Genomic DNA, 24,959 nt, shown 5'->3' with positions numbered 1-24,959 from the left:
CAGGCAGGCCGGACTTGAGTCCTGGAGATGGGAAGTACAGTGCCTGCACTCTGAAGGAGGGGTGTTAATGTTGCAGTTTAAACTGTAGTGTAAAGCACCCTTCTGGCAAGACAGTAATGGAGTGAATGATGGTGAAAGTTTTTCTTTTTCGGGCCACCCTGCCTTGGTGGGAATCGGCCCGTGTGATAATAATAAAATTTATGGACACTCTCTGCTTCCTGTCTGTGAGCCATGATTTGATCCACGAGAGCACCCTTCCCGCAATGCCATGAGCTGCCACTTTCTTTAACAGTCTTTGGTGCGGAACTCTATCAAAAGCCTTACTAAAATCTAAGTAAATAATATCAAATTCTTTATCGTGGTCAACAGCCTCGAAAGCTTTACTGAAGAAAGTTAATAAATTAGTTAGACAAGAACGGCCTCTCGTGAATCCAGGCTGAGTATCATTAATCAAGCTATGCTTATCGAGATGGCGTCTTATAATCTCAGCTATAATTGACTCTAGTAATTTGCCTACAATTGAGGTCAGGTTTATTGGGCGGTAATTTGACGGTAACGACTTGTCCCCTGTTTTAAAAATAGGAATTACATTAGCCATCTTCCACATATCAGACACTACACCTGTTTGAAGAGATAAATTAAAAATATTAGTTAATGGTTCACAGAGTTCCATTTTGCATTCCTTAAGAACCCTTGAAAAACCTCATCAGGACCCGGCGACTTATTTTGCTTCAGTCGGTCTATCTGCTTCACAACCATTTCACTAGTGACTGTGATGTTACATAATTTATCTTCTTCAGGCCCACTATAAAAATTAATTTCTGGAATATTGTTAGTGTCTTCCTGTGTAAAAACCGAGAGAAAATAATTATTTAAAATCGAGCACATTTCATTCTCTTTGTCAGTAAGATGCCCATAGCTATTTTTAAGGGGACTTATCTTATCTCTAACTTTTGTTCTATAGACCTGGAAAAAACTTTTTGGGTTACTTTTCGAATCCCTAGCAACTTTAATTTCATAGTGCCTTTTAGCTTTTCTTATCCCCTTTTTGATGTCCCTCTTAATGTCAATATACTGATTCATAAGATGACCCTCACCTCTTTTGATACGCCTATAAATTCCCTTCTTATGCCCTAGTAGATATTTCAGCCTATTATTCATCCATTTTGGGTCATTTCTATTTTATCTAATTTCTTTATATGGGATAAACGTTCTTTGAGCAGCATGTATAGTGTTCAGAAAACTGTCATATTGATAGCTCTCTTCGTTACCCCAGTCAACAGATGGTAAGTGTTCTCTAAGCCCATCGTAATCTGCTAAGCGAAAATCTGGGACTGTTACTGAGTTATCCCTACTATCGTACTTCCATTCAATGCTAAATGTAATTGATTTGTGGTCGCTAGCACCCAGTTCCTCTGAAATTTTTGAATTATTAACAAGGGATTCATTGTTTGCCAGAACGAAGTCAAGCAGGTTATTACCCCTTGTAGGTTCTGTCACAAACTGCTTCAAAAAACAATCCTGAACTACTTCTAAGAAGTCGTATGATTCTAAATTCCCAGTCAAGAAATTCCAATCAATATGACTAAAGTTAAAGTCTCCTAGAATTACTGCATTATCGTGCCTTGTGGCCTTAACAATTTCCTCTCATAGTAGTCTCCCTTGGTCCTTATCTAAGCTTGGGGGACGGTATATCACACCTAAAATCAATTTTTCATGCTCCTCTGAAAATTCTATCCAAACAGACTCTGTATGAGTTACTTCAGACTTAATACCCGTTTTTATGCAACAGTTCAAGCGATCTCGGACACACAATGCCACCCCACCCCCCTTCCCTACACTTCTATCTACTTGGAACAATTTAAAACCCTGAATGTGACATTCTGTAGGCATGTCCCGATTTTTCACATTGAACCACGTCTCAGTTAAGGCAAATACATCAATGTTACCTGCACTAGCAACTAGTCTCAACTCGTCCATCTTATTCCTAGCACTACGACTATTTGTGTAATATATATTTAAGGACCCTCCTTTCTCTTTACCCTTCCTGCTCCTTTCTGTTATTCCACCAAACCTATTACTGTCCTTGTCAATTAGTGCCACTGGCTTTCCAATATCCACCTCATTTTGCCTATTACTAGTTCTCCTAGTACTCATATTACTACACTGTGACTTCACTGTTTTGTTTTCCCGCCAAAACCCATGCCACTAACTATTCCTAGTTTAAAGACCTAACAGCTCCCTCCACTGAGTTGGCCATTGCTCCCACCCCACACCTAGATAAGTGAACCCCATCCCTGGCACACATGTCATTTCTACCATAGAAGAGGTCCCAGTTGTCAATGAATGTTACTGCATTTTCCTTACAGTATTTGTCCAGCCAGTAATTGACACCAATTGCTCTGGACAACCATTCATTTCCAACTCCTCTCCTTGGCAAAATGCCACATATGACAGGTTTCCCACCCTTCCTCCTAATTATCTCTATTGCTGACCTATACCTGCTAATCAGGTCCTCACTCCTACGTCTGCCAACATCGTTGCCTCCAGCACTGAGACAGATAATAGGATTGCTCCCATTACCTCTCATGATGTCATCCAGACGGCTAACAATATCCTTCATCCCAGCCCCAGGAAAACACACTCTCTGCCTCCTACTCCTATCCTTCAAGCAGAATGCCCTATCCATGTACCTAATCTGGCTATCCCCAACAACAACAATGTTTTTACCTTCCTTGGCGACGTCCGTCGTGATGTTCCCAGTAGTCGGCTCACATTCGTTAGGTAGCACTACACCTTCACTTGTGGAATTCGTCAAGACGTTCTCGATGGTTTTCGTTGAGGTTTCTAGGGATGTCTCACTCACGTCAGCCAATGTTTCCTTGATGCTCATTGTGACATTCCCAGTAGAACACCCACATTCGTCAGGTAGCACTGAAAATGGGTTGGAAGTTTCCACAGTAGTCTTCTGGGTCCTCATTGTTTCTGCCTCTCCAACAGTCTTCTTGATCCTCAGCTTGGTTCCATGTTGCCCGGCCACTGACCAAGCTCCCCTCTTAACCTGGGGACTCACAACAGGAGGATTACTTCGAATCCTCTTGTTCTCCTCCGTTAATCGCCGTATCTCCTGCTTAGCAACCCTAAGCTCTTCTTTCAGCTGCTGGTAAAGTTGCTCAAGAGAGGGCATCCTGGTTCAGATTCACAGAGAGCACACAAACCAAATTCACAGAGATCACACAAACGAGAGGTTAAGGGAAATCGACCTGACGACACTGGAGGACAGGAGAGGTAGGGGGGACATGATAACGACATATAAAATACTGAGAGGAATTAACAAGGTGGACAAAGACAGGATGTTCCAGAGATGAGACTCAGCAACAAGGGGACACAGTTGGAAGTTGAAGACACAGATGAATCACAGGGATGTTAGGAAGTATTTCTTCAGTCACAGAGTAGTCAGGATGTGGAATAGTTTGGGAAGCGATGTAGTGGAGGCAGGATCCATACATAGCTTTAAGCAGAGGTATGATAAAGCTTATGGTTCAGGGAGAGTGACCCAGTAGCGACCAGTGAAGAGGCGGGGCTAGGAGCTATGACTCGACCCCTGCAGTACACACACACACACACACACACACATACACACACACACACACACACACACACACACGCACAACCTATATCGTATCTGATGTCACCTACTCATCACTCGTTCATTTACGGTTCCTGCAGGCGTCATCCAGTGCTGGATCGACTTCTCTGAGGCATGGCAATGGAAGCTCTACATGACACTGGTGGCTTTCACCATCTTCGGCTTCCCCACAGTCATCATCACTGCCTGCTACGCCATCATCGTCTATACCATATGGTCCAAGAGCAAGATCATGACCCTTAACAGCAAGGCCCTCGGCACCAAAAGTAAGTAGATCCAATTGGAATATCGCAAAAAAGGATGAAGAAAAGACAGGTTGCATAACAAGCTCTTATTGGAATAATGTTTTACTGTGTGTAAAGATTTATTAAGTCATCTTTAATACGATTTACACGAGTGAAATGTAATCCAAATAAACGGTTGTTCTGTAACCTGTGTCTTACTTTCAGTGGAAGAAGGAGGATACATTATTTTCGTACTGTTTATTTTGTTAACGTACTTTTTACCTTGTTAAAACATTGTTTACCTTGTTAATTTTAATTCTTCTACATTATGTAAAAGATTATATAAAAGATTACAATTATTTTTAAATCATTCATAATATTGCATGCAGTATTTTTCATTTTAATCTTGATTAATAATCTTTAAGATCTTAAATAATATTATTTTAAGACACAGCTTGAAAGAATTAAGTTATTATTCTGAGGGTAACAACGTCAAAGTTTTCTTGCTGTTGATTACTCAGAATTGTCAACAGTTACACTTCTATCCAGGTGGACTGAAACTGGATCCGAATGACGTACAAACTTCTGTAGTGAAACAACAAAGATTGTATAACATGCTTTTATATGGACAACGTTTCCTCTCTATGTGCAGCTCTATCGTGACTTGGTATCATGACTTGATAAAGCTCTACCCAGAGCGAAAACTTACTTCAGCATAAACTTGTTCTGTAATGCGAATTAAACCATTTAGTTTTCTGATCCCCAGCGTGTTAAACCTGCTTTAATATTTTTCTATGAGAGATGTCACCTCCCAGATATTGTCTTTAATTCTTACTGTGGAAATAGCTCTTTGTAGCACTGTGCTATATCTTTTGTATCTGAGGTACCATATCCGCGTTATGGCGACTCATGCATTTCTGCACAAAACATAAGAGTTTAACACTATATTATGGCTATACTCATACAGCACCTGAGGAATGGAGGAAAAATGAGAGAAGTTATAATTCTGTGGATCAAGAGATCTTGACCAACATCAAGGAACTCTGTTTTGAAGGGTTCACATTCCATTCAAACTGCAAAGATTTCAGATTACTGAAATAATAATCCCATGAAAATAATTATGAATCCTTACGAATCGTCTTCAAGATATATATGTGTCACCTTGGATGGTCAGGTTAGTGTTGTAATTATCAACATGGGAGTCTATATGTCATCTCTCACTTCGGGTGATTAAGGGAGTGTACAGTAGTAACTTTCAATACAGGAGATTACGAATCATCTTTCATTTGGAATGATCAGGCTATGTTACGAAAATATATTAGTGCCTAGGGGTTAAAGCCTTGTCTAAGGGTATATACAAAATATTAAAAAAATGCACCACCCTAGGGCCACAAAAGTAACTTCACAAAAGCGCTAAATAAGTAGTCAACACCCTAAGGTTGACCACTTGGAAGGACAGATAAACTCACATATACAAAACTATAATCAGTAACAACATTCGTATATACAGAAAAAACCTGCATTCTAGTTAATTAAACCTGCAACTAGTTATTTAAAATTAGGTCAAATAAAATATTACAATCAAAACCAGTTGCTAAACTCACAAGGGTCATAACTAGGTTAAAAAATATAAAACATTAATCGCCAAACTTCCCCACAGGCCTTTAGCCTGTTGGCAAAAATGCAACCATTTCTGCCCTTTCAGCTAATCATACAGAGCCCACATAATACCCGGGTGTTGCCCAATGCTAAGGCCAACTTAAGTTTACAAAAAAACATATTTACAAAAATAAATTATGGCCTAAAAATTATAATGAAATAGTCCAATGTTTTTATCTGTCACACTGCAACAGCAACTTTTCTCCAGCAAAGCTTCCCCAGCCACTGCTAAACTAGATACACTACAAAGTTCACTCAGTGTTCACGTTTAATACGTGTCCCACTGAAAGTCCACCTGCCGTTTAATTTGCGTCCACTTGAGCGCTGGCACTACTTTTATGGACCTTCGCTATATCACAAACACTCATTTATGTCATATAATAATTATTTCAACAATGCAGGATCCTGAATAATATTCTAAAGTGTGTAGCTATCAACACCGATGACTGTGATACATCTACTTGGGATGGTCAGGCTAGTGTAGTAACTATCAACAAGGGATTATTATAATCATGGGGGAGCGCTAAACCCGTAGGATTATACATCGCGTGGGGGGAAGGTATTCAGGCTCAATTCAGGGAACCGGAGCACAGATCCAGTTTCCCTAGATCAAGAGCCCCTCACTATATCAACAAGGGTGACAATGGTATACTCGCCTGGGATGGTCAAGCTAGTGCAGAAACTATCAACAAGGGAGACTATGGTATGTTTACCTGGGATGAACAAGATAGTGAAGTAACTATCAACAAGGGCGACTATGGTACACTCACCTCTGATGGTCAATCTAGTGCAGTAACTATCAACACTGAAGACGGTATGGTAGAAAGCCATCTGCTGGTGACCTGACAAATTAGCTGCATGGGCGAAACATTGCCAATAAAGGCCTTCCATATAACTCCATTTGTGTTTCTTTGCCAAAAACTTCCTTTACTAGTGTTTTTATGAAGAAACTTTGAATGGTCCATCAAGGTGATGTCACACTGTAGGAAAGCACTGCTGGCTGTTCCACTTGAATTCCAGGAAGATTTACAACTATCATGGTACCATTCATTCATGGCCTGGCTGCCAGGGAGTGTGGACGTGCCTCGCACCCCTCTTCTGACAGTCTAGCAAGCTCTCCTGTGACGTAATGGTACTTAGCGTGAGGAGGGGTGTGAATACCGTTGGCATAGAACTTATTCGAGGGGAAGTTACGCCTATGACTGCACAAGTGTTGCTACCCATGATTATCCATGACACTTGTGGAATTGAGGACAAGGATCTGTATGACGTGGCTTTGAATGGATCCTACAGGCTGTTTGTGAAGCTACTCTCTGGGCCAGTGTACGAGGTGCTGTTGATCGCTTCCAAGATATCTGTGTATATGTGACCCCTGCAGTGCATGTGCGTGTGGTGGATATCTCACGACAATACACATGGGTAAAACTGTGCAGTGTGCCCTTCAAAGATGATGAAATGGATATATGCCATGTTTTCAGCAGATACGGAGCAAAACACGTCACACAGCAATGCAAGTGGGTGGATGGGGCATATGCTGGTCTCCCCGAGGGTACATTTACCCTTAAGATGTCTCTCTGCCAGGCAATACCATCGTAAGTGTACCTTGATGACTTCAGCATGCAGGTCATGGTGTTGTATGCTGGACAACGAAGGATGTGCCACCTCTGTGGAGACTATGATCATATGGCAGCAGAGTGTGGGAAGCGTGTGCAGGCCAGGAGGTCGGCCGGTGGAGTGACAACTGTCAATGAGCAGGAGGATCCCTTACCTGGCTGACAAGGAGTTGGTGAGAGTGGTCAACTTTGGAGTGAGGGGACTGAGGCGCCAGTGGTAGAGTCAGAAGTGGAGCTGATGACTACCACATTGCCTGCATCGCTGGTGGTACAGCAGGCTTGTGGGGAGGACCAGGTGATGGCAGAAGTCGTGGAATTCGATGCAACAGTAGCGTTGGTATTGCAAACCATGTTCCTGTCTACAGATTAGGTCTCCCTGGCACAGCTGTTGGCCAGTCTGGAGCTCGTGTCCGAGGTGGTCGAGCGGCAGGAGGCGGCAGTGGGTGCTGGTAATTCTGGCAGGGATGTGCTGACCCCTGGTCAGGAGGCTTCGATGACAGTGGTGGTGGAGGTTCATTGTGTGGACACCCCGGTCACAAGCATGGAGGAGGACGTTGGGACGAGGAAGAGGGCGGTTGGACTCTGACGACATTCTGACGCTGGCTCAACGTACAGGGAAGAAGGCTTGGGTAGAAGGGGGTTGTTGTACGAGTGGAGGTGAGCAGTGCCTGCAGGTGGTGCCATAGGGACGAGTGTCATGCATGGAGAGCGTGGCAAATGTGGTCCCCAGTGCCCAGGGGGGCATGCAAAAGAAGCAGTGGGGCAGTGAGGGTGGAAACCTTAGCTCAGGCCTCCAGTATATGACTATAAATGCTAATGGTTTGTATGCAAGAGTGAAGCATGAATGGTTGCTAATGTTTTTGTGTCAGCATCGTGTGGATGTCGTTTTCATTCGAGAACATAACTGCAAGGTTGGCACGGTGTTTGGCGTGAATGGTTATCAGGGTTTTGTTACACCTTCAGCATGGTTAAAAGGGGGGTGTCGATCTTAATCCAGGAGGCAAGCCAGTTTGTGTTGTTCAGAAGTGAAAGGGGGAGGGGGTGAGGGTAGGGTCTTGTGTGTAGATGGATGATGGGGGTTGAGAGAGCATTGTTAGTCTGTGTGTATGCACCTGCTGAGAATCTTGTGGTTGAGCGTTAAGATGGCCTTTTGCAGTTTGCTACCTTTAGCGATCATGGGGGGGGGGGAATTGGAATTGCGTTGTCCGCTGGGCTTATGTGGCACCGAGGAGGGCGGGCTTCTTTTTGCACATCTTAGTGGAGCTTTCACGGAATGTTCACTTACAGGGTGCATTTGTTTTGGGTTCATGGGAGGTGGAGCACACTTATATGTGGAAGGGGTATGGGGCACAGCTGGATAGGATCTATGTCATGCAGCATGTGGTTGTTGAGTCTTGTAGTACCATTGTGACACAGTTTTCAGATCATAGAGTGGTAGTGGCAGAAGTCGGGTGGGAGTCGCTGGTGCAGAGGCAGGCAGGGTACTGGAAATTAATTACAAAGATGCTCAGGGAGGAGGGGTGGGCTGTTGAGGATGTGTTAAGGTGGTGGGACAGAGTGACAAAGGAATGGATTTGTAAATTCTATGTCCATGAGGGGAAGAGGATCAATCAACTGCATTATGGCTTGTCTAATTACCCGGAACATCGATTAAGGGGTTGTTATGGTATGGGAGTGTTGACGGGAGTTTATGCAGTGGAGGAGATAGAGATGTTGAAGGGGAGGCTCTGGGAGTTGCAGGGCAAAAGATCGGAGGTGGTGAGAGTACAGGCAGAGGTGGACGAAGTGTTATGGGGTGATAGGCCGCCGGCATGCTTGCTGCATGGTCAACAGCAATGACAGCAGGCTCCCACTCTGACACAGTTGGAGGTGCATGGTATGGTGGAGGGATATCTCAAGGGGCAGGTGCTGTGGTAGACGGAGGGTATGGGCATGCATATGGATTGGTGGTTTGGAGCCAGCGTGGAAGTGGAGGATTTAGGATGGGTATGTAGGGGAATACTGAGTCACCTCAGGAGGAGTGATCGAACAGCGCTGGGGGGAGACAATGAGGAGGAGAAAATCTGGCAGGCATTGGCAAGGATGTGTAAGGCAAAGGTGCTGGGTGTGGATGGGTTTCAATGTGAATTTTATATGCAGCACTGGGAACTGAAGAGGGGCTTCCTGGTTCAGCTGCTGAATGCAATGAAGGAGGGGGGCAGATCGGGGGAGGGGCAAGCAACTGTGGTGGTGGTGTTGGTGCCAAAGGGGTTGCAGCAGCTTATACTCAGAGACTATCTCAATGATGCGTGCTGATTACAAACGTTTTGCAAAGGTGTTAAGGAACCATTTAAAGTGTGTGTTTTTGACAAGGTAGTTTCACAGAGTCAGTTCGGTCTACCGGGTAGATCGATAGTGGCACGACATGGGATCCTCAGGGATTTTGTAAAGGAGATTGGAGATGGTAGAAGGCAGGTAGGGGGGTTGTTGGCGTTGGACTGGAAAGAGGCCTATGACAGGGTAGAGGGCACAGCTTTATGGAGTATCCTCCTGTCCTAGGTCTTTGAGGAGGAAATAGTGAGGTGGATGGACACATTGTACAGGAGGGGGGGGGGGTTCCTTAACTTGCAGATTAATGGGTGTGTGGGAGAGGCACTGGTTATGGGCAGAGGTCTCCGACAGGGGTGCCCGGTGTCACAATTTATTGTTTGCATGTGTGCAAGACTCCATCTGTAGGTTAGTTGGGGAGTGGATATGGGGGGGGAGAGTTGGCAGGGTGGGGAGGGAATGGCCAGATCTGGTGGGGTATGTGGATGATGTGACCATTTTGGTAGATGAGAGGACTAGGTTGGGTGAGTTGTGAGAGGTTGTCCGGCTGTATTGGGGTGTGACTGGCATGGTTGTGAATGTGGAAAAGTCTCTCGTCTTGAGTTTGGGGGTGTGGGAGAGGTGCGTGGAGTGGGGTTGTCCAGTGGTACAAAAGTGCATGGAGAGTTTGAAGATCTGTGGCATTGTTTCTGCCGGTCCTCACATGGGCATGGGAGGCTAATTTGGATCAGTTGGTGGATGATGTTGAGAAGTGGTTGGGGGTGCTGCGACCATCCCACTTAACCCTTCAACAATGTGAAATTGTGGTAAATGTGCTTTTGTATAGCAAGATTTGGTATGTTGCTAATGTGTTCCCATTGACGGTGTTGGTGATTCATCAAATTCAATGGAGAGTGTTCAGGTTTTTGTGGGGCTTAAGGTGTGACTGGCTGAGAAGGGAGGTGGTAATGTTGTCAATGCGTCAGGGTGGCATTTTGCTGTGGGGTGCGGTACTGCAGGATAGGAGGGTCGGCAGGGGAGGGGCAGTGTGGGATATGTGGGGGTGAGGAAACGACACTTCATGCTGTATTTTTTTGTGAGGGGTTGGGGGAATCAGGGAATGGATTAGTCATGTAGTGGTGAGGGAAGGGGGGAGGAGTGTGTCAGTGCTGAGGGCGCTAAGCTTGGATGTGGGGAGTGAGGTGGACTTCGTCTACATCTCGTGGAGCATGAGGGGAAAGGACGAGTGGGGGGTGCAGAAGCAGGTACTTGCAGCAACGTTCTATAGAACAGTGTGTAGGAATAGGGACATTGATGAGAATATGTGGCAGGAGAGGTTCTGGGGGGTTATAGAACCCTCACAGTGAAAGGTCTGATTGAGATGTAAGGGGTGTGTAGAGAAGAGGGGATGGCATGTGGGTGGGTTGAGGGGAGGCAGGGCTCAGGGGGAAGCAACAGGCTTGCTGTCAGGTGAGAGCAGGGTTTAGGTAGGGGTGGGATGCATTGTGGCAGGTGTGGTGTGGTCTGGTACATAATGGCAGCATCAGTTCATGGAGTGCATGTCTGTGGTACCAGCTAGCATGCACCTACAGGGTGTTGCATGGGTGTCTGGTGTTTGGGTGATATTAGCTTAATATGTGATGTTCAGATGTGTCTGTGAACAGTGGCGTACGACATGTGTTAGGTCCTGCATAGAGTTGTTACTGCCTGCGCCTGTGTGCGCCAAGCATACGCTGGTGTGGTTAAGGGTGGCGTATGCTGCCAGTGTGTATGTATGCATTTTGGCCTGGTGCCGGTGTGATCTCACGGCGCCATTTTATAATAAGCTGTGCCATGTTCTGTTCTGTTATGTTGTGTTATGTTCTGTTATGCTATGTTGTATAATCTATTGTGTTATGTTGTGTAGTGTTAAATTTTGCTTGTTGCTATGTTTAATATGCAGGTCTCGGTGTCTGTAGACAGGTGAAAGGCCGGCAGGACTTTTAGGTTGTCTGTTTGACACATTGTAAGATGCCATTTGTAGTGGCTTGTGCATCTTTGTTTGTAATATTTTGGCTAGGAGTAGGTTGATGGGTGGGGTGTGTAGAGGGGGGGGGGTACTTGCCACCTGCAGCTGTGTGGGAGTGGGGTGGCATAGTAGTGATATTTTTGTGCAATTTTGACATGCATGAGTGTTCTAAATGCTTCTGTCTAATGACTGAAGCAATGTGCTGTATCCATTTTTATTATATGTAAGGGCGGAATGTGTATCCCCTTACTGGTGGGGTGTTTATGTTCTGTCATGAGATGGCGGGGAAGGGGGGTCCGGGGGGGCTGAGAAGGTGGTGGTCTGTGATTGTCCAGTGGATGCTGATTTGTTAACATACATCCGAAGTGTGCTCACTGTACTATTAATATTGTAAGTGTTATAAACCATGTTGTTTTCAGTGTAGGGTGCCGGGTGGGGTGGTCTTTAGGGGGGAGCAGTTTTCACTCACGCCTTGTGTAGTGGTGGTGTGATTAGGTAGTGCTGGCTTGTGTAGTGTTTGTGTAGTGTTTGTGTAGTGTTTGTGTAGTGTTTGTGTAGTGTTTGTGTAGTGTTTGTGTAGTGTTTGTGTAATGTTTGTGTAGTGTTTGTGTAGTGTTTGTGTAGTGTTTTGAGCCTGTTGAGAGTCTCTTTTATGTATTATTATGTAACTGTACTGACATGTTTTAAATAAGATATAAAAAAAACTATCATGGTAAGAAAACACTTTGTGCACAGCAAACCTTTATTTAGAGAATACAACTTTACCATAAAGTTCTATTCTGGGTTTTACCATGAAGTTGCCTAACAAGGGCCAGTTGGTTTACAAGACGTTCCTGCCTCCTATAATGCCATCACTAACTACGGTACCTCACTTCTGGTCAAGTATACCTAGCTCCACCACCGTGCCACTGCTATAGCAATGTGGCACGATGGTGGAGCTGCTACACAGTGTGGATGGCGAGGAGATTGTGTTAAAACTATTGTTCGCCAAGAAGCAACAAATCGTTTATTCTGTGCTGAGTGGATGGAGTCTATTAAGCTTGATTCTGTAGATGAATGGTTCAGAGAACCGACATGTTGATAAATTAGACACATGTGCAACTCTTTGGTATCTTTATCGAGGAAACGTTTCGCCACACAGTGGCTTCATCAGACCATACGTAGGAGAAACTTGAAGAACAGGAGGAGAATGAGGTTATCAGTCCCTCAACCTTGAGTCGATGTGTTCAGTCCATCAATCTTGAGTGGATGGACTGATGGACTGAACACATCGACTCAAGGTTGAGGGACTGATAACCTCATTCTCCTCCTGTTCTTCAAGTTTCTCCTACGTATGGACTGATGAAGCCACTGTGTGGCGAAACGTTTCCTCAATAAAGATACCCAAGAGTTGCACATGTGTCTAATTTATCAAGCTTGATTCTGCCGTCTGACAGTCGACCACTGGCGAGGAAGCAAGTTTATCAAATCAAATACATAATCACAAATAATTGGAAGACAAATACAACACATAAGCATGTATGCACACACCATACACGCTCACGCACGCACGCACGCACGCACGCACGCACGCACACTCTGAATAAAAAAATATTTACGAAAATGGCGCACTTATGTAAACTGGCTGAATGTCAATACACTTACTGTAGGTAAACATGCAGTGAAATTAACACACACACACACACACACACACACACACACACACACACACACACACACACACACACACACACACACAAACAGAGGATGTGGAACAATCCGAAAAGTGAAGAAGTCGAGGCAGGATCGATACATAGCTTTAAGATGAGGCACGAAAAGGTACTTGGAGCAAGTATAGAGTGAACGTAGTAGCTACTAGCGAAGAGGCGGGACTAGGAGCTGTGAATCAACCTATACAGCCACAAATAGGTGAACACACACGCACTCACAAACAAAGGGGTGGAAAATCCCGAGTAACAAAGTCATTGAAGTTCTACAACAAGGTAACAAAGACAAGAGAGAGAGAGGGATGGCGTGAGTGTGTCTCTCCTGATGCTCACATCAGCTGAATACCCGCTGCAGCAGATGGGATGCCTAGGAAACCAAAGAACAGAGCTTCGACATCTAAGTAAGGAATAATTACACTACACTGTGTACGTCAGGCTCATGTTGGAGTATGCAGCACCAATATGGAACCCACACCTGGTTAAGTACGTCAGAAAATCAGAGAAACTGCAAAATTTGGCAACAAAACTAATCCAGGAACTAAGGGGTATATTTTGTGAGGAGAGGTTAAGAGAACTCAACCTCATGACACTGTAAAACAGGAGGGGTAAAGGGAATATGATAACGTCGTATAAGATACTGAGATGAACTGACATGGTGAACAAGGCCAGAATGTTTCTGAGAAGGAACACAGGGAAAAGGGGCCACACCTGGATGTTGAAAACCCAGATGAGTCATAGGGATGTTAAGAAGTATTACTTTAGCCGTAGAGTTGTCAGGAAGTGGAATAATCTGGAGAGTGATGTAGTGAAGGCGAAATCCATACATAGCTTTAAGAAGAGGTATGATAAGGCTTTAGAAGAGGGGAGAGAGTAATCTAGTAGCGGTTAGTGAAGAGGCGGGGCCAGGAGCTATGACTCGACCCCTAGAACCATAGACAGGAGAGTACATTCACAGCACTCTAATACATATTCGAATACACACATAAGTTTACAAAAACACATTAATGCATATGCACAAAAATTTTCCCAAATTCAGACATAAGCACACAAATACATATTCTTATGTAAGTCACACACACACATTCACAAACATTCTCACAAGATCACAAACACAGAAGCACACACAAGGACAAGCGCTCATTCACGCGCAAACACAGAAGCACGCACAAGGACAAGCGCACATTCAAGCTCAAACACAAAAACACACACAAGGACAAGCGCTCATTCACGCACAAACACAGAAGCACGCACAAGGACAAGCGCGCATTCACGCGCAAATACATAAGCACGCACAAGGAAAAGCACAAGTTCACGCACAAACACAGAAGTACACACAAGGACAATCGCACGTTCACACACAAACACAGAAGCACGCATAAGGACAAGCTCACGTCCACGCACAAACACAGAAGCACGCACAAAGACAAGCTCACGTCCACGCACAAACACAGAAGCACGCACAAGGACAAGCGCATATTCACGTACAAATACAGACGCAAGCACAAGGACAAGCACACGTTCACGCACAAACACAGAAGTACACACAAGGACAATCGCACGTTCATACACAAACACAAAAGCACGCACAAGGACAAGCACACGTCCACGCACAAACACAAAAGCACGCACAAAGACAAGCTCAGGTCCACGCACAAACACAGAAGCACGCACAAGGACAAGCTCACGTCAACGCACAAACACATTAGCACGCACAAGGACATGCTCACGGTCACGCACAAACAGAGAAGCACGCTCAAGGACAACCGCACATTTTTGCACAAATACAGAAGCACACACAAGGACAAGCGCACATTCTTGCACAAACACAGAAACACGCGCAAGGACAAGCGCATATTCACGCACAAATACAGAAGCAAGCACAAGGACAAGCACACGTTCACGCACAAACAGAGAAGTACGCACAAGGACAATCGCACGTTCACACACAAACGCAGAAGCACGCACAATGACAAGCTCATATTCGCGCACTAACAAGGAAAACAAGCACACATTCACGCACAAACACAGAAGCACGCACAAGGACAAGCGCACATTCGCGCACTAACAAGGAAAACAAGCACACATTCACGCACAAACACAGAAGCACGCACAATGACAAGCTCACATTCGCACACTAACAAGGAAAACAAGCACACATTCACGCACAAACACAGAAGCACGCACAAGGACAAGCGCACATTCTTGTACAAGCACAGAAGCACGCACAACGACAAGCGGACATTCGCACACAAACACAGAAGCACGCACAAGGACAAGCTCACGTCCACGCACAAGCACAGAAGCACGCACAAGGAAAAGCTCAAGTCCACGCACAAATACAGAAGCACGCACAAGGACAAGCTCACGTCCACGCACAAACACAGAAGCACGCACAAGGACAAGCTCACTTCCACGCACAAACACAGAAGCACGCACAAGGACAAGCTCACGTCCACGCACAAACACAGACGCACGCACAAAGACAAGCTCACGTCCACGCACAAACACAGAAGCACGCACAAGAACAATATCAGTTCCACGCACAAAAACAGAAGCACGCACAAAGACAAGCTCACGTCCACGCACAAACAGAGAAGCACGCACAAGGACAAGCTCACGTCCACGCACAAACACAGAAGCACGCACAAGGACAAGCTCATGTCCAAGCACAAACACAGAAGCACGCACAAGGAAAAGCTCTCGTCCACGCACAAACACAGTAGCATGCACAAGGACAAGCTCACGTCCACGCACAAACACAGAAGCACGCACAAGGACAAGCTCAGTCCACGCACAAACACAGTAGCATGCACAAGGACAAGCTCACGTCCACGCACAAACACAGAAGCACGCACAAGGACAAGCTCACGTCCAAGCAGAAACACAGAAGCACGCACAAGAACAAGCTCACGTCCACGCACAAACACAGAAGCACGCACAAGGAAAAGCTCTCGTCCACGCACAAGGACAAGCTCAAGTCCACGCAGAAACACAGAAGCATTCACAAGAACAAGCTCACGTCCACGCACAAACACAGTAGCACGCACAAGGACTAGCTCACGTCCACGCAGAAACACAGAAGCACGCACAAGAGTAAGCTCACGTCCACGCACAAACACAGTAGCACGCACAAGGACAAGCTCACGTAGACGCACAAACACAGAAGCACGCACAAGGACAAGCTCTCGTCCACGCACAAAGACAGAAGCACGCACAAGGACAAGCTCTCGTCCATGCACAAACAGAAGCACGCACAAGGACAAGCTCACGTAGACGCACAAACACAGAAGCACGTACAAGGACAAGCTAACGTCCAGGCACAAAGACAGTAGCACGCACAAGGAGAAGCTAACGTCCATTCACAAACACAGAAGCACGTACCAGGACAAGCTCACGTCCACGCACAAACACAGAAGCATGCACAAGGACAACCTTAGGTCCAAGCACAAACACAGAAACACGCACAAGGACAAGCTCACGTCCACGCACAAACACAGTAGCACGCATAAGGACAAGCTTACGTCCACGCACAAACACAGAAGCACACACAAAGACAAATTCACGTTCACGCACAAACACAGAAGCACGCACAAGGACAAGCTCAAATCCACGCACAAACAGAAGCACGCACAAGGACAAGCTCACGTCCACACAAACACAGAAGGGACACTACAAGAGAGAGAGGAGAGGATGAACCAGCAAGGCTGAACTTAGTATTCACCTTGAGTAGTTCAGATATCGAGGACATCACATATGAAAGACCCCTTGGGGCCAGTGACCATGTGGTTTTAAGCTTCGAATACACAGTAGAGCTACAAGTGGAGGGAGAAGCAGGAAGGCCAGGACGAATGAAGCTAAACTACAAGAAAGGGGACTACACAGGAATGAGGAACTACCTGAACGGGGTTCAGTGGGACAGAGAACTGGCAGGGAAGCCAGTTAATGAGATGATGGAATATGTAGCAACAAAATGCAAGGAGGCTGAGGAGAGGTTTGTACCCAAGGGTAACAGGATTAATGAAAAAGCCAGGATGAGCCCATGGTTTACCCAAAGGTGCAGGGAGGCAAAAACCAAGTGTGCTAGGGAATGGAAGAAATATAGAAGGCAAAGGAACCAGGAGAATAAGGAGAACAGTCGTAGAGCCAGAAACGAATATGCACAGATAAGAAGGGAGGCCCAAAGACAATATGAAAATGACATAGCAGCGAAAGCCAAATCTGACCCGAAACTGTTGTACAGCCACATCAGGAGGAAAAAAACAGTCAAGGACCAGGTAATCAGGCTAAGGAAGGAAGGAGGAGAGACAACAAGAAATGACCGTGAAGTATGTGAAGAACTCAACAAGAGATTCAAAGAAGTGTTCACAGAGGAGACAGAAGGGACTCCAGAAAGACGGAGAGGTGGGGCACACCACCAAGTGCTGCACACAGTGCACACAACCGAGGAAGAAGTGAAGAGGCTTCTGAGTGAGCTAGATACCTCAAAGGCAATGGGGCCAGATAACATCTCCCCATGGGTATTGAGAGAGGGAGCAGAGGCGCTATGTGTACCCCTAACAACAATATTCAATACATCTATCGAAACAGGGAGATTGCCTGAGGCATGGAAGACAGCAAATGTAGTCCCAATCTTTAAAAAAGGAGACAAACATGAAGCATTAAACTACAGACCAGTGTCACTGACATGTATAGTATGCAAAATCATGGAGAAGATTATCAGGAGAAGAGTGGTGGAACACCTAGAAAGGAATGATCTCATCAACAGCAGCCAACATGGTTTCAGGGACGGGAAATCCTGTGTCACAAACCTACTGGAGTTCTATGACATGGTGACAGCAGTAAGACAAGAGAGAGAGGGGTGGGTGGATTGCATTTTCTTGGACTGCAAGAAGGCGTTTGACACAGTTCCACACAAGAGATTGGTGCAAAAACTGGAGGACCAAGCAGGGATAACAGGGAAGGCACTACAATGGATCAGGGAATACTTGTCAGGAAGACAGCAGCGAGTCATGGTACGTGGCGAGGTGTCATAGTGGGCACCTGTGACCAGCGGGGTCCCGCAGGGGTCAGTCCTAGGACCAGTGCTGTTTCCTGGTATTTGTGAACGACATGACGGAAGGAATAGACTCTGAGGTGTCCCTGTTTGCAGATGACGTGAAGTTGATGAGAAGAATTCACTCGAACGAAGACCAAGCAGAACTACAAAGGGATCTGGACAGGCTGCAGACCTGGTCCAGCAATTGGCTCCTGGAGTTCAATCCCACCAAGTGCAAAGTCATGAAGATTGGGGAAGGGCAAAGAAGGCCGCAGACGGAGTACAGTCTAGGGGGTCAGAGACTACAAACCTCACTCAAGGAAAAAGATCTTGGGGTGAGTATAACACCAGGCACATCTCCTGAAGCGCACATCAACCAAATAACTGCTGCAGCATATGGGCGCCTAGCAAACCTCAGAACAGCATTCCGACATCTTAATAAGGAATCATTCAGGACCCTGTACACCGTGTATGTTAGGCCCATATTGGAGTATGCGGCACCAGTTTGGAACCCACACCTAGCCAAGCACGTGAAGAAACTAGAGAAAGTGCAAAGGTTTGCAACAAGACTAGTCCCAGAGCTAAGAGGTATGTCCTACGAGGAGAGGTTAAGGGAAATCAACCTGACGACACTGGAGAACAGGAGAGATAGGGGGGACATGATAACGACATACAAAATACTGAGAGGAATTGACAAGGTGGACAAAGACAGGATGTTCCAGAGATTGGACACAGTAACAAGGGGACACAGTTGGAAGCTGAAGACACAGATGAATCACAGGGATGTTAGGAAGTATTTCTTCAGCCACAGAGTAGTCAGTAAGTGGAATAGTTTGGGAAGCGATGTAGTGGAGGCAGGATCCATACATAGCTTTAAGCAGAGGTATGATTAAGCTCACGGCTCAGGGAGAGTGACCTAGTAGCGATCAGTGAAGAGGCGGGGCCAGGAGCTCGGACTCGACCCCCGCAACCTCAACTAGGTGAGTACAACTAGGTGAGTACAGAAGCACGCACAAGGAAAAGCTCTCATCCACGCAGAAACACAGAAGCACGGACAAGAACAAGCTCACGTCCACGCACAAACACAGTAGCACGAACAAGGACAAGCTCACGTCCCCGCACAAACACAGAAGGACGCAAAAGGACAAGCTCACGTAGACGAACAAACACAGAAGCACGCACAAGGACAAGCTCACGTCCACGCACAAATGCAGAAGCACGCACAAGGACAAGCTCACGTCCACGCACAAACACAGAAGCACGCACAAGGACAAGCTCACGTCCACGCACAAACACAAAAGTACGGAAAAGGACAAGCTCAAGTCCACGCACAATCACAGAAGCACTCACAAGGACAAGCTCACGTCCAGGCACAAACACAGAAGCACGCACAAGGACAAGCTCTCGTCCTGGCACAAACACAGAAGCACGCACAAGGACAAGCTCACGTCCACGCAGAAACACAGAAGCACGCACAAGAACAAGCTCACGTCCACGCACAAACACAGTAGCACGCACAAGGACAAGCTCACGTCCAAGCAGAAACACAGAAGCACGCACAAGAACAAGCTCACGTCCACGCACAAACACAGAAGCACGCACAAGAACAAGCTCACGTATAAGCACAAACACAGAAGCACGCACAAGAACAAGCTCACGTCCACGCACAAACACAGAAGCACGCGCAAGGACAAGCTCACGTCCCCGCACAAATACAGAAGCACGCACAAGGACAAGCTCACGTCCACGCACAAACAGAAGCACGCACAAGGACAAGCTCACGTACACGCACAAACACAGAAGCACGTGCAAGGACAAGCTCGCGCCCACGCACAAACACAGTAGCACGCACAAGGACAAGCTCACGTAGACGCACAAACACAGAAGCACGAACAAGGCCAACTCACGTCCACACAAACACAGAAGCACGCACAAGGACAGGCTCACGTAGACGCACATACACAGAAGCACGAACAAGGCCAACTCACGTCCACACAAACACAGAAGCACGCACAATGACAAGCTCACGTCCACGCGCAAAGACAGAAGCACGCACAAGGACACGCTCACGTGCACGCTCAAACACAGAAGCACGCAGAAGGACAAGCTCACGTCCACGCACAAACACAGAAGCACGAACAATGACAAGCTCACGTCCACCCACAAACACAGAAGCACGCACAAGGACACACTCACGTGCACGCTCAAACACAGAAGCACGCAGAAGGACAAGCTCATGTCCACGCACACACGCAGAAGCACGCGCAATAACAAGCTCACGTCCACGCACAAACACAGAAGCACGCACAAGGACAAGCTCAAGTCCACGCACAAACACAGAAGCACGCACAAGGACAAGCTCAAGTCCACGCACAAACACAGTAGCATGCACAAGGACAAGCTCACGTCCACGCACAAACACAGAAGCACGCACAAGGACAAGCTCACGTCCAAGCAGAAACACAGAAGCACGCACAAGAACAAGCTCACGTCCACGCACAAACACAGAAGCACGCACAAGGAAAAGCTCTCGTCCACGCACAAGGACAAGCTCAAGTCCACGCAGAAACACAGAAGCATTCACAAGAACAAGCTCACGTCCACGCACAAACACAGTAGCACGCACAAGGACTAGCTCACGTCCACGCAGAAACACAGAAGCACGCACAAGAGTAAGCTCACGTCCACGCACAAACACAGTAGCACGCACAAGGACAAGCTCACGTCCACTCACAAACACAGAAGGACGCAAAAGGACAAGCTCACGTAGACGCACAAACACAGAAGCACGCACAAGGACAAGCTCTCGTCCACGCACAAAGACAGAAGCGCGCACAAGAACAAACTCACGTCCACACAGAAACACAGAAACACGCACAAGAACAAGCTCACGTCCACGCACAAACACAGTAGCACGCACAAGGACAAGCTCACGTCCACGCACAAACACAGAAGGACGGAAAAGGACAAGCTCACGTCCACGCACAAACACAGAAGCACGCGAAAGGACAAGCTCACGTCCCCGCACAAATACAGAAGCACGCACAAGGACAAGCTCTCGTCCATGCACAAACAGAAGCACGCACAAGGACAAGCTCACGTAGACGCACAAACACAGAAGCACGTACAAGGACAAGCTAACGTCCAGGCACAAAGACAGTAGCACGCACAAGGAGAAGCTAACGTCCATTCACAAACACAGAAGCACGTACCAGGACAAGCTCACGTCCACGCACAAACACAGAAGCATGCACAAGGACAACCTTAGGTCCAAGCACAAACACAGAAACACGCACAAGGACAAGCTCACGTCCACGCACAAACACAGTAGCACGCATAAGGACAAGCTTACGTCCACGCACAAACACAGAAGCACACACAAAGACAAATTCACGTTCACGCACAAACACAGAAGCACGCACAAGGACAAGCTCAAATCCACGCACAAACAGAAGCACGCACAAGGACAAGCTCACGTCCACACAAACACAGAAGGGACACTACAAGAGAGAGAGGAGAGGATGAACCAGCAAGCCTGAACTTAGTATTCACCTTGAGTAGTTCAGATATCGAGGACATCACATATGAAAGACCCCTTGGGGCCAGTGACCATGTGGTTTTAAGCTTCGAATACACAGTAGAGCTACAAGTGGAGGGAGAAGCAGGAAGGCCAGGACGAATGAAGCTAAACTACAAGAAAGGGGACTACACAGGAATGAGGAACTACCTGAACGGGGTTCAGTGGGACAGAGAACTGGCAGGGAAGCCAGTTAATGAGATGATGGAATATGTAGCAACAAAATGCAAGGAGGCTGAGGAGAGGTTTGTACCCAAGGGTAACAGGATTAATGAAAAAGCCAGGATGAGCCCATGGTTTACCCAAAGGTGCAGGGAGGCAAAAACCAAGTGTGCTAGGGAATGGAAGAAATATAGAAGGCAAAGGAACCAGGAGAATAAGGAGAACAGTCGTAGAGCCAGAAACGAATATGCACAGATAAGAAGGGAGGCCCAAAGACAATATGAAAATGACATAGCAGCGAAAGCCAAATCTGACCCGAAACTGTTGTACAGCCACATCAGGAGGAAAAAAACAGTCAAGGACCAGGTAATCAGGCTAAGGAAGGAAGGAGGAGAGACAACAAGAAATGACCGTGAAGTATGTGAAGAACTCAACAAGAGATTCAAAGAAGTGTTCACAGAGGAGACAGAAGGGACTCCAGAAAGACGGAGAGGTGGGGCACACCACCAAGTGCTGCACACAGTGCACACAACCGAGGAAGAAGTGAAGAGGCTTCTGAGTGAGCTAGATACCTCAAAGGCAATGGGGCCAGATAACATCTTCCCATGGGTATTGAGAGAGGGAGCAGAGGCGCTATGTGTACCCCTAACAACAATATTCAATACATCTATCGAAACAGGGAGATTGCCTGAGGCATGGAAGACAGCAAATGTAGTCCCAATCTTTAAAAAAGGAGACAAACATGAAGCATTAAACTACAGACCAGTATCACTGACATGTATAGTATGCAAAATCATGGAGAAGATTATCAGGAGAAGAGTGGTGGAACACCTAGAAAGGAATGATCTCATCAACAGCAGCCAACATGGTTTCAGGGACGGGAAATCCTGTGTAACAAACCTACTGGAGTTCTATGACATGATGACAGCAGTAAGACAAGAGAGAGAGGGGTGGGTGGATTGCATTTTCTTGGACTGCAAGAAGGCGTTTGACACAGTTCCACACAAGAGATTGGTGCAAAAACTGGAGGACCAAGCAGGGATAACAGGGAAGGCACTACAATGGATCAGGGAATACTTGTCAGGAAGACAGCAGCGAGTCATGGTACGTGGCGAGGTGTCATAGTGGGCACCTGTGACCAGCGGGGTCCCGCAGGGGTCAGTCCTAGGACCAGTGCTGTTTCTGGTATTTGTGAACGACATGACGGAAGGAATAGACTCTGAGGTGTCCCTGTTTGCAGATGACGTGAAGTTGATGAGAAGAATTCACTCGATCGAAGACCAAGCAGAACTACAAAGGGATCTGGACAGGCTGCAGACCTGGTCCAGCAATTGGCTCCTGGAGTTCAATCCCACCAAGTGCAAAGTCATGAAGATTGGGGAAGGGCAAAGAAGGCCGCAGACGGAGTACAGTCTAGGGGGTAAGAGACTACAAACCTCACTCAAGGAAAAAGATCTTGGGGTGAGTATAACACCAGGCACATCTCCTGAAGCGCACATCAACCAAATAACTGCTGCAGCATATGGGCGCCTAGCAAACCTCAGAACAGCATTCCGACATCTTAATAAGGAATCATTCAGGACCCTGTACACCGTGTATGTTAGGCCCATATTGGAGTATGCGGCACCAGTTTGGAACCCACACCTAGCCAAGCACGTGAAGAAACTAGAGAAAGTGCAAAGGTTTGCAACAAGACTAGTCCCAGAGCTAAGAGGTATGTCCTACGAGGAGAGGTTAAGGAAAATCAACCTGACGACACTGGAGGACAGGAGAGATAGGGGGGACATGATAACGACATACAAAATACTGAGAGGAATTGACAAGGTGGACAAAGACAGGATGTTCCAGAGATTGGACACAGTAACAAGGGGACACAGTTGGAAGCTGAAGACACAGATGAATCACAGGGATGTTAGGAAGTATTTCTTCAGCCACAGAGTAGTCAGTAAGTGGAATAGTTTGGGAAGCGATGTAGTGGAGGCAGGATCCATACATAGCTTTAAGCAGAGGTATGATTAAGCTCACGGCTCAGGGAGAGTGACCTAGTAGCGATCAGTGAAGAGGCGGGGCCAGGAGCTCGGACTCGACCCCCGCAACCTCAACTAGGTGAGTACAACTAGGTGAGTACAGAAGCACGCACAAGGAAAAGCTCTCATCCACGCAGAAACACAGAAGCACGGACAAGAACAAGCTCACGTCCACGCACAAACACAGTAGCACGAACAAGGACAAGCTCACGTCCCCGCACAAACACAGAAGGACGCAAAAGGACAAGCTCACGTAGACGAACAAACACAGAAGCACGCACAAGGACAAGCTCACGTCCACGCACAAATGCAGAAGCACGCACAAGGACAAGCTCACGTCTACGCACAAACACAGTAGCACGCACAAAGAGAAGGCCACGTCCACGCACAAACACAGAAGCACGCACAAGGACAAGCTCACGTCCACGCACAAACACAAAAGTACGGAAAAGGACAAGCTCAAGTCCACGCACAATCACAGAAGCACTCACAAGGACAAGCTCACGTCCAGGCACAAACACAGAAGCACGCACAAGGACAAGCTCTCGTCCTGGCACAAACACAGAAGCACGCACAAGGACAAGCTCACGTCCCCGCAGAAACACAGAAGCACGCACAAGAACAAGCTCACGTCCACGCACAAACACAGTAGCACGCACAAGGACAAGCTCACGTCCAAGCAGAAACACAGAAGCACGTACAAGAACAAGCTCACGTCCACGCACAAACACAGAAGCATGCACAAGAACAAGCTCACGTATAAGCACAAACACAGAAGCACGCACAAGAACAAGCTCACGTCCACGCACAAACACAGAAGCACGCGCAAGGACAAGCTCACGTCCCCGCACAAATACAGAAGCACGCACAAGGACAAGCTCACGTCCACGCACGAACAGAAGCACGCACAAGGACAAGCTCACGTACACGCACAAACACAGAAGCACGTGCAAGGACAAGCTCGCGCCCACGCACAAACACAGTAGCACGCACAAGGACAAGCTCACGTAGAC

At 46.8% G+C, this 24,959-nt stretch overlaps 1 protein-coding gene across 1 annotated transcript in view; it reads left to right on the top strand.

Annotated features, from left to right (window-relative positions):
• The window catches only part of LOC128687531 (cardioacceleratory peptide receptor-like), a 376,200-nt gene that overhangs the window by 214,506 nt on the left and 136,735 nt on the right, over positions 1-24,959 (top strand). Inside the window, exon 6 of the mRNA XM_070083861.1 lies at positions 3,730-3,915. Within this exon, the coding sequence (XP_069939962.1) occupies positions 3,730-3,915 (186 nt within the window). The remainder of the gene's footprint in view (positions 1-3,729; positions 3,916-24,959) is intronic.

This window comes from Cherax quadricarinatus, chromosome 11 (genome assembly GCF_038502225.1).
Source record: "Cherax quadricarinatus isolate ZL_2023a chromosome 11, ASM3850222v1, whole genome shotgun sequence".
Lineage (NCBI taxonomy): Eukaryota > Metazoa > Arthropoda > Malacostraca > Decapoda > Parastacidae > Cherax > Cherax quadricarinatus.
Note: the sequence above shows the minus strand (reverse complement) of the source record. Positions and strands in the feature narration are given on the sequence as shown.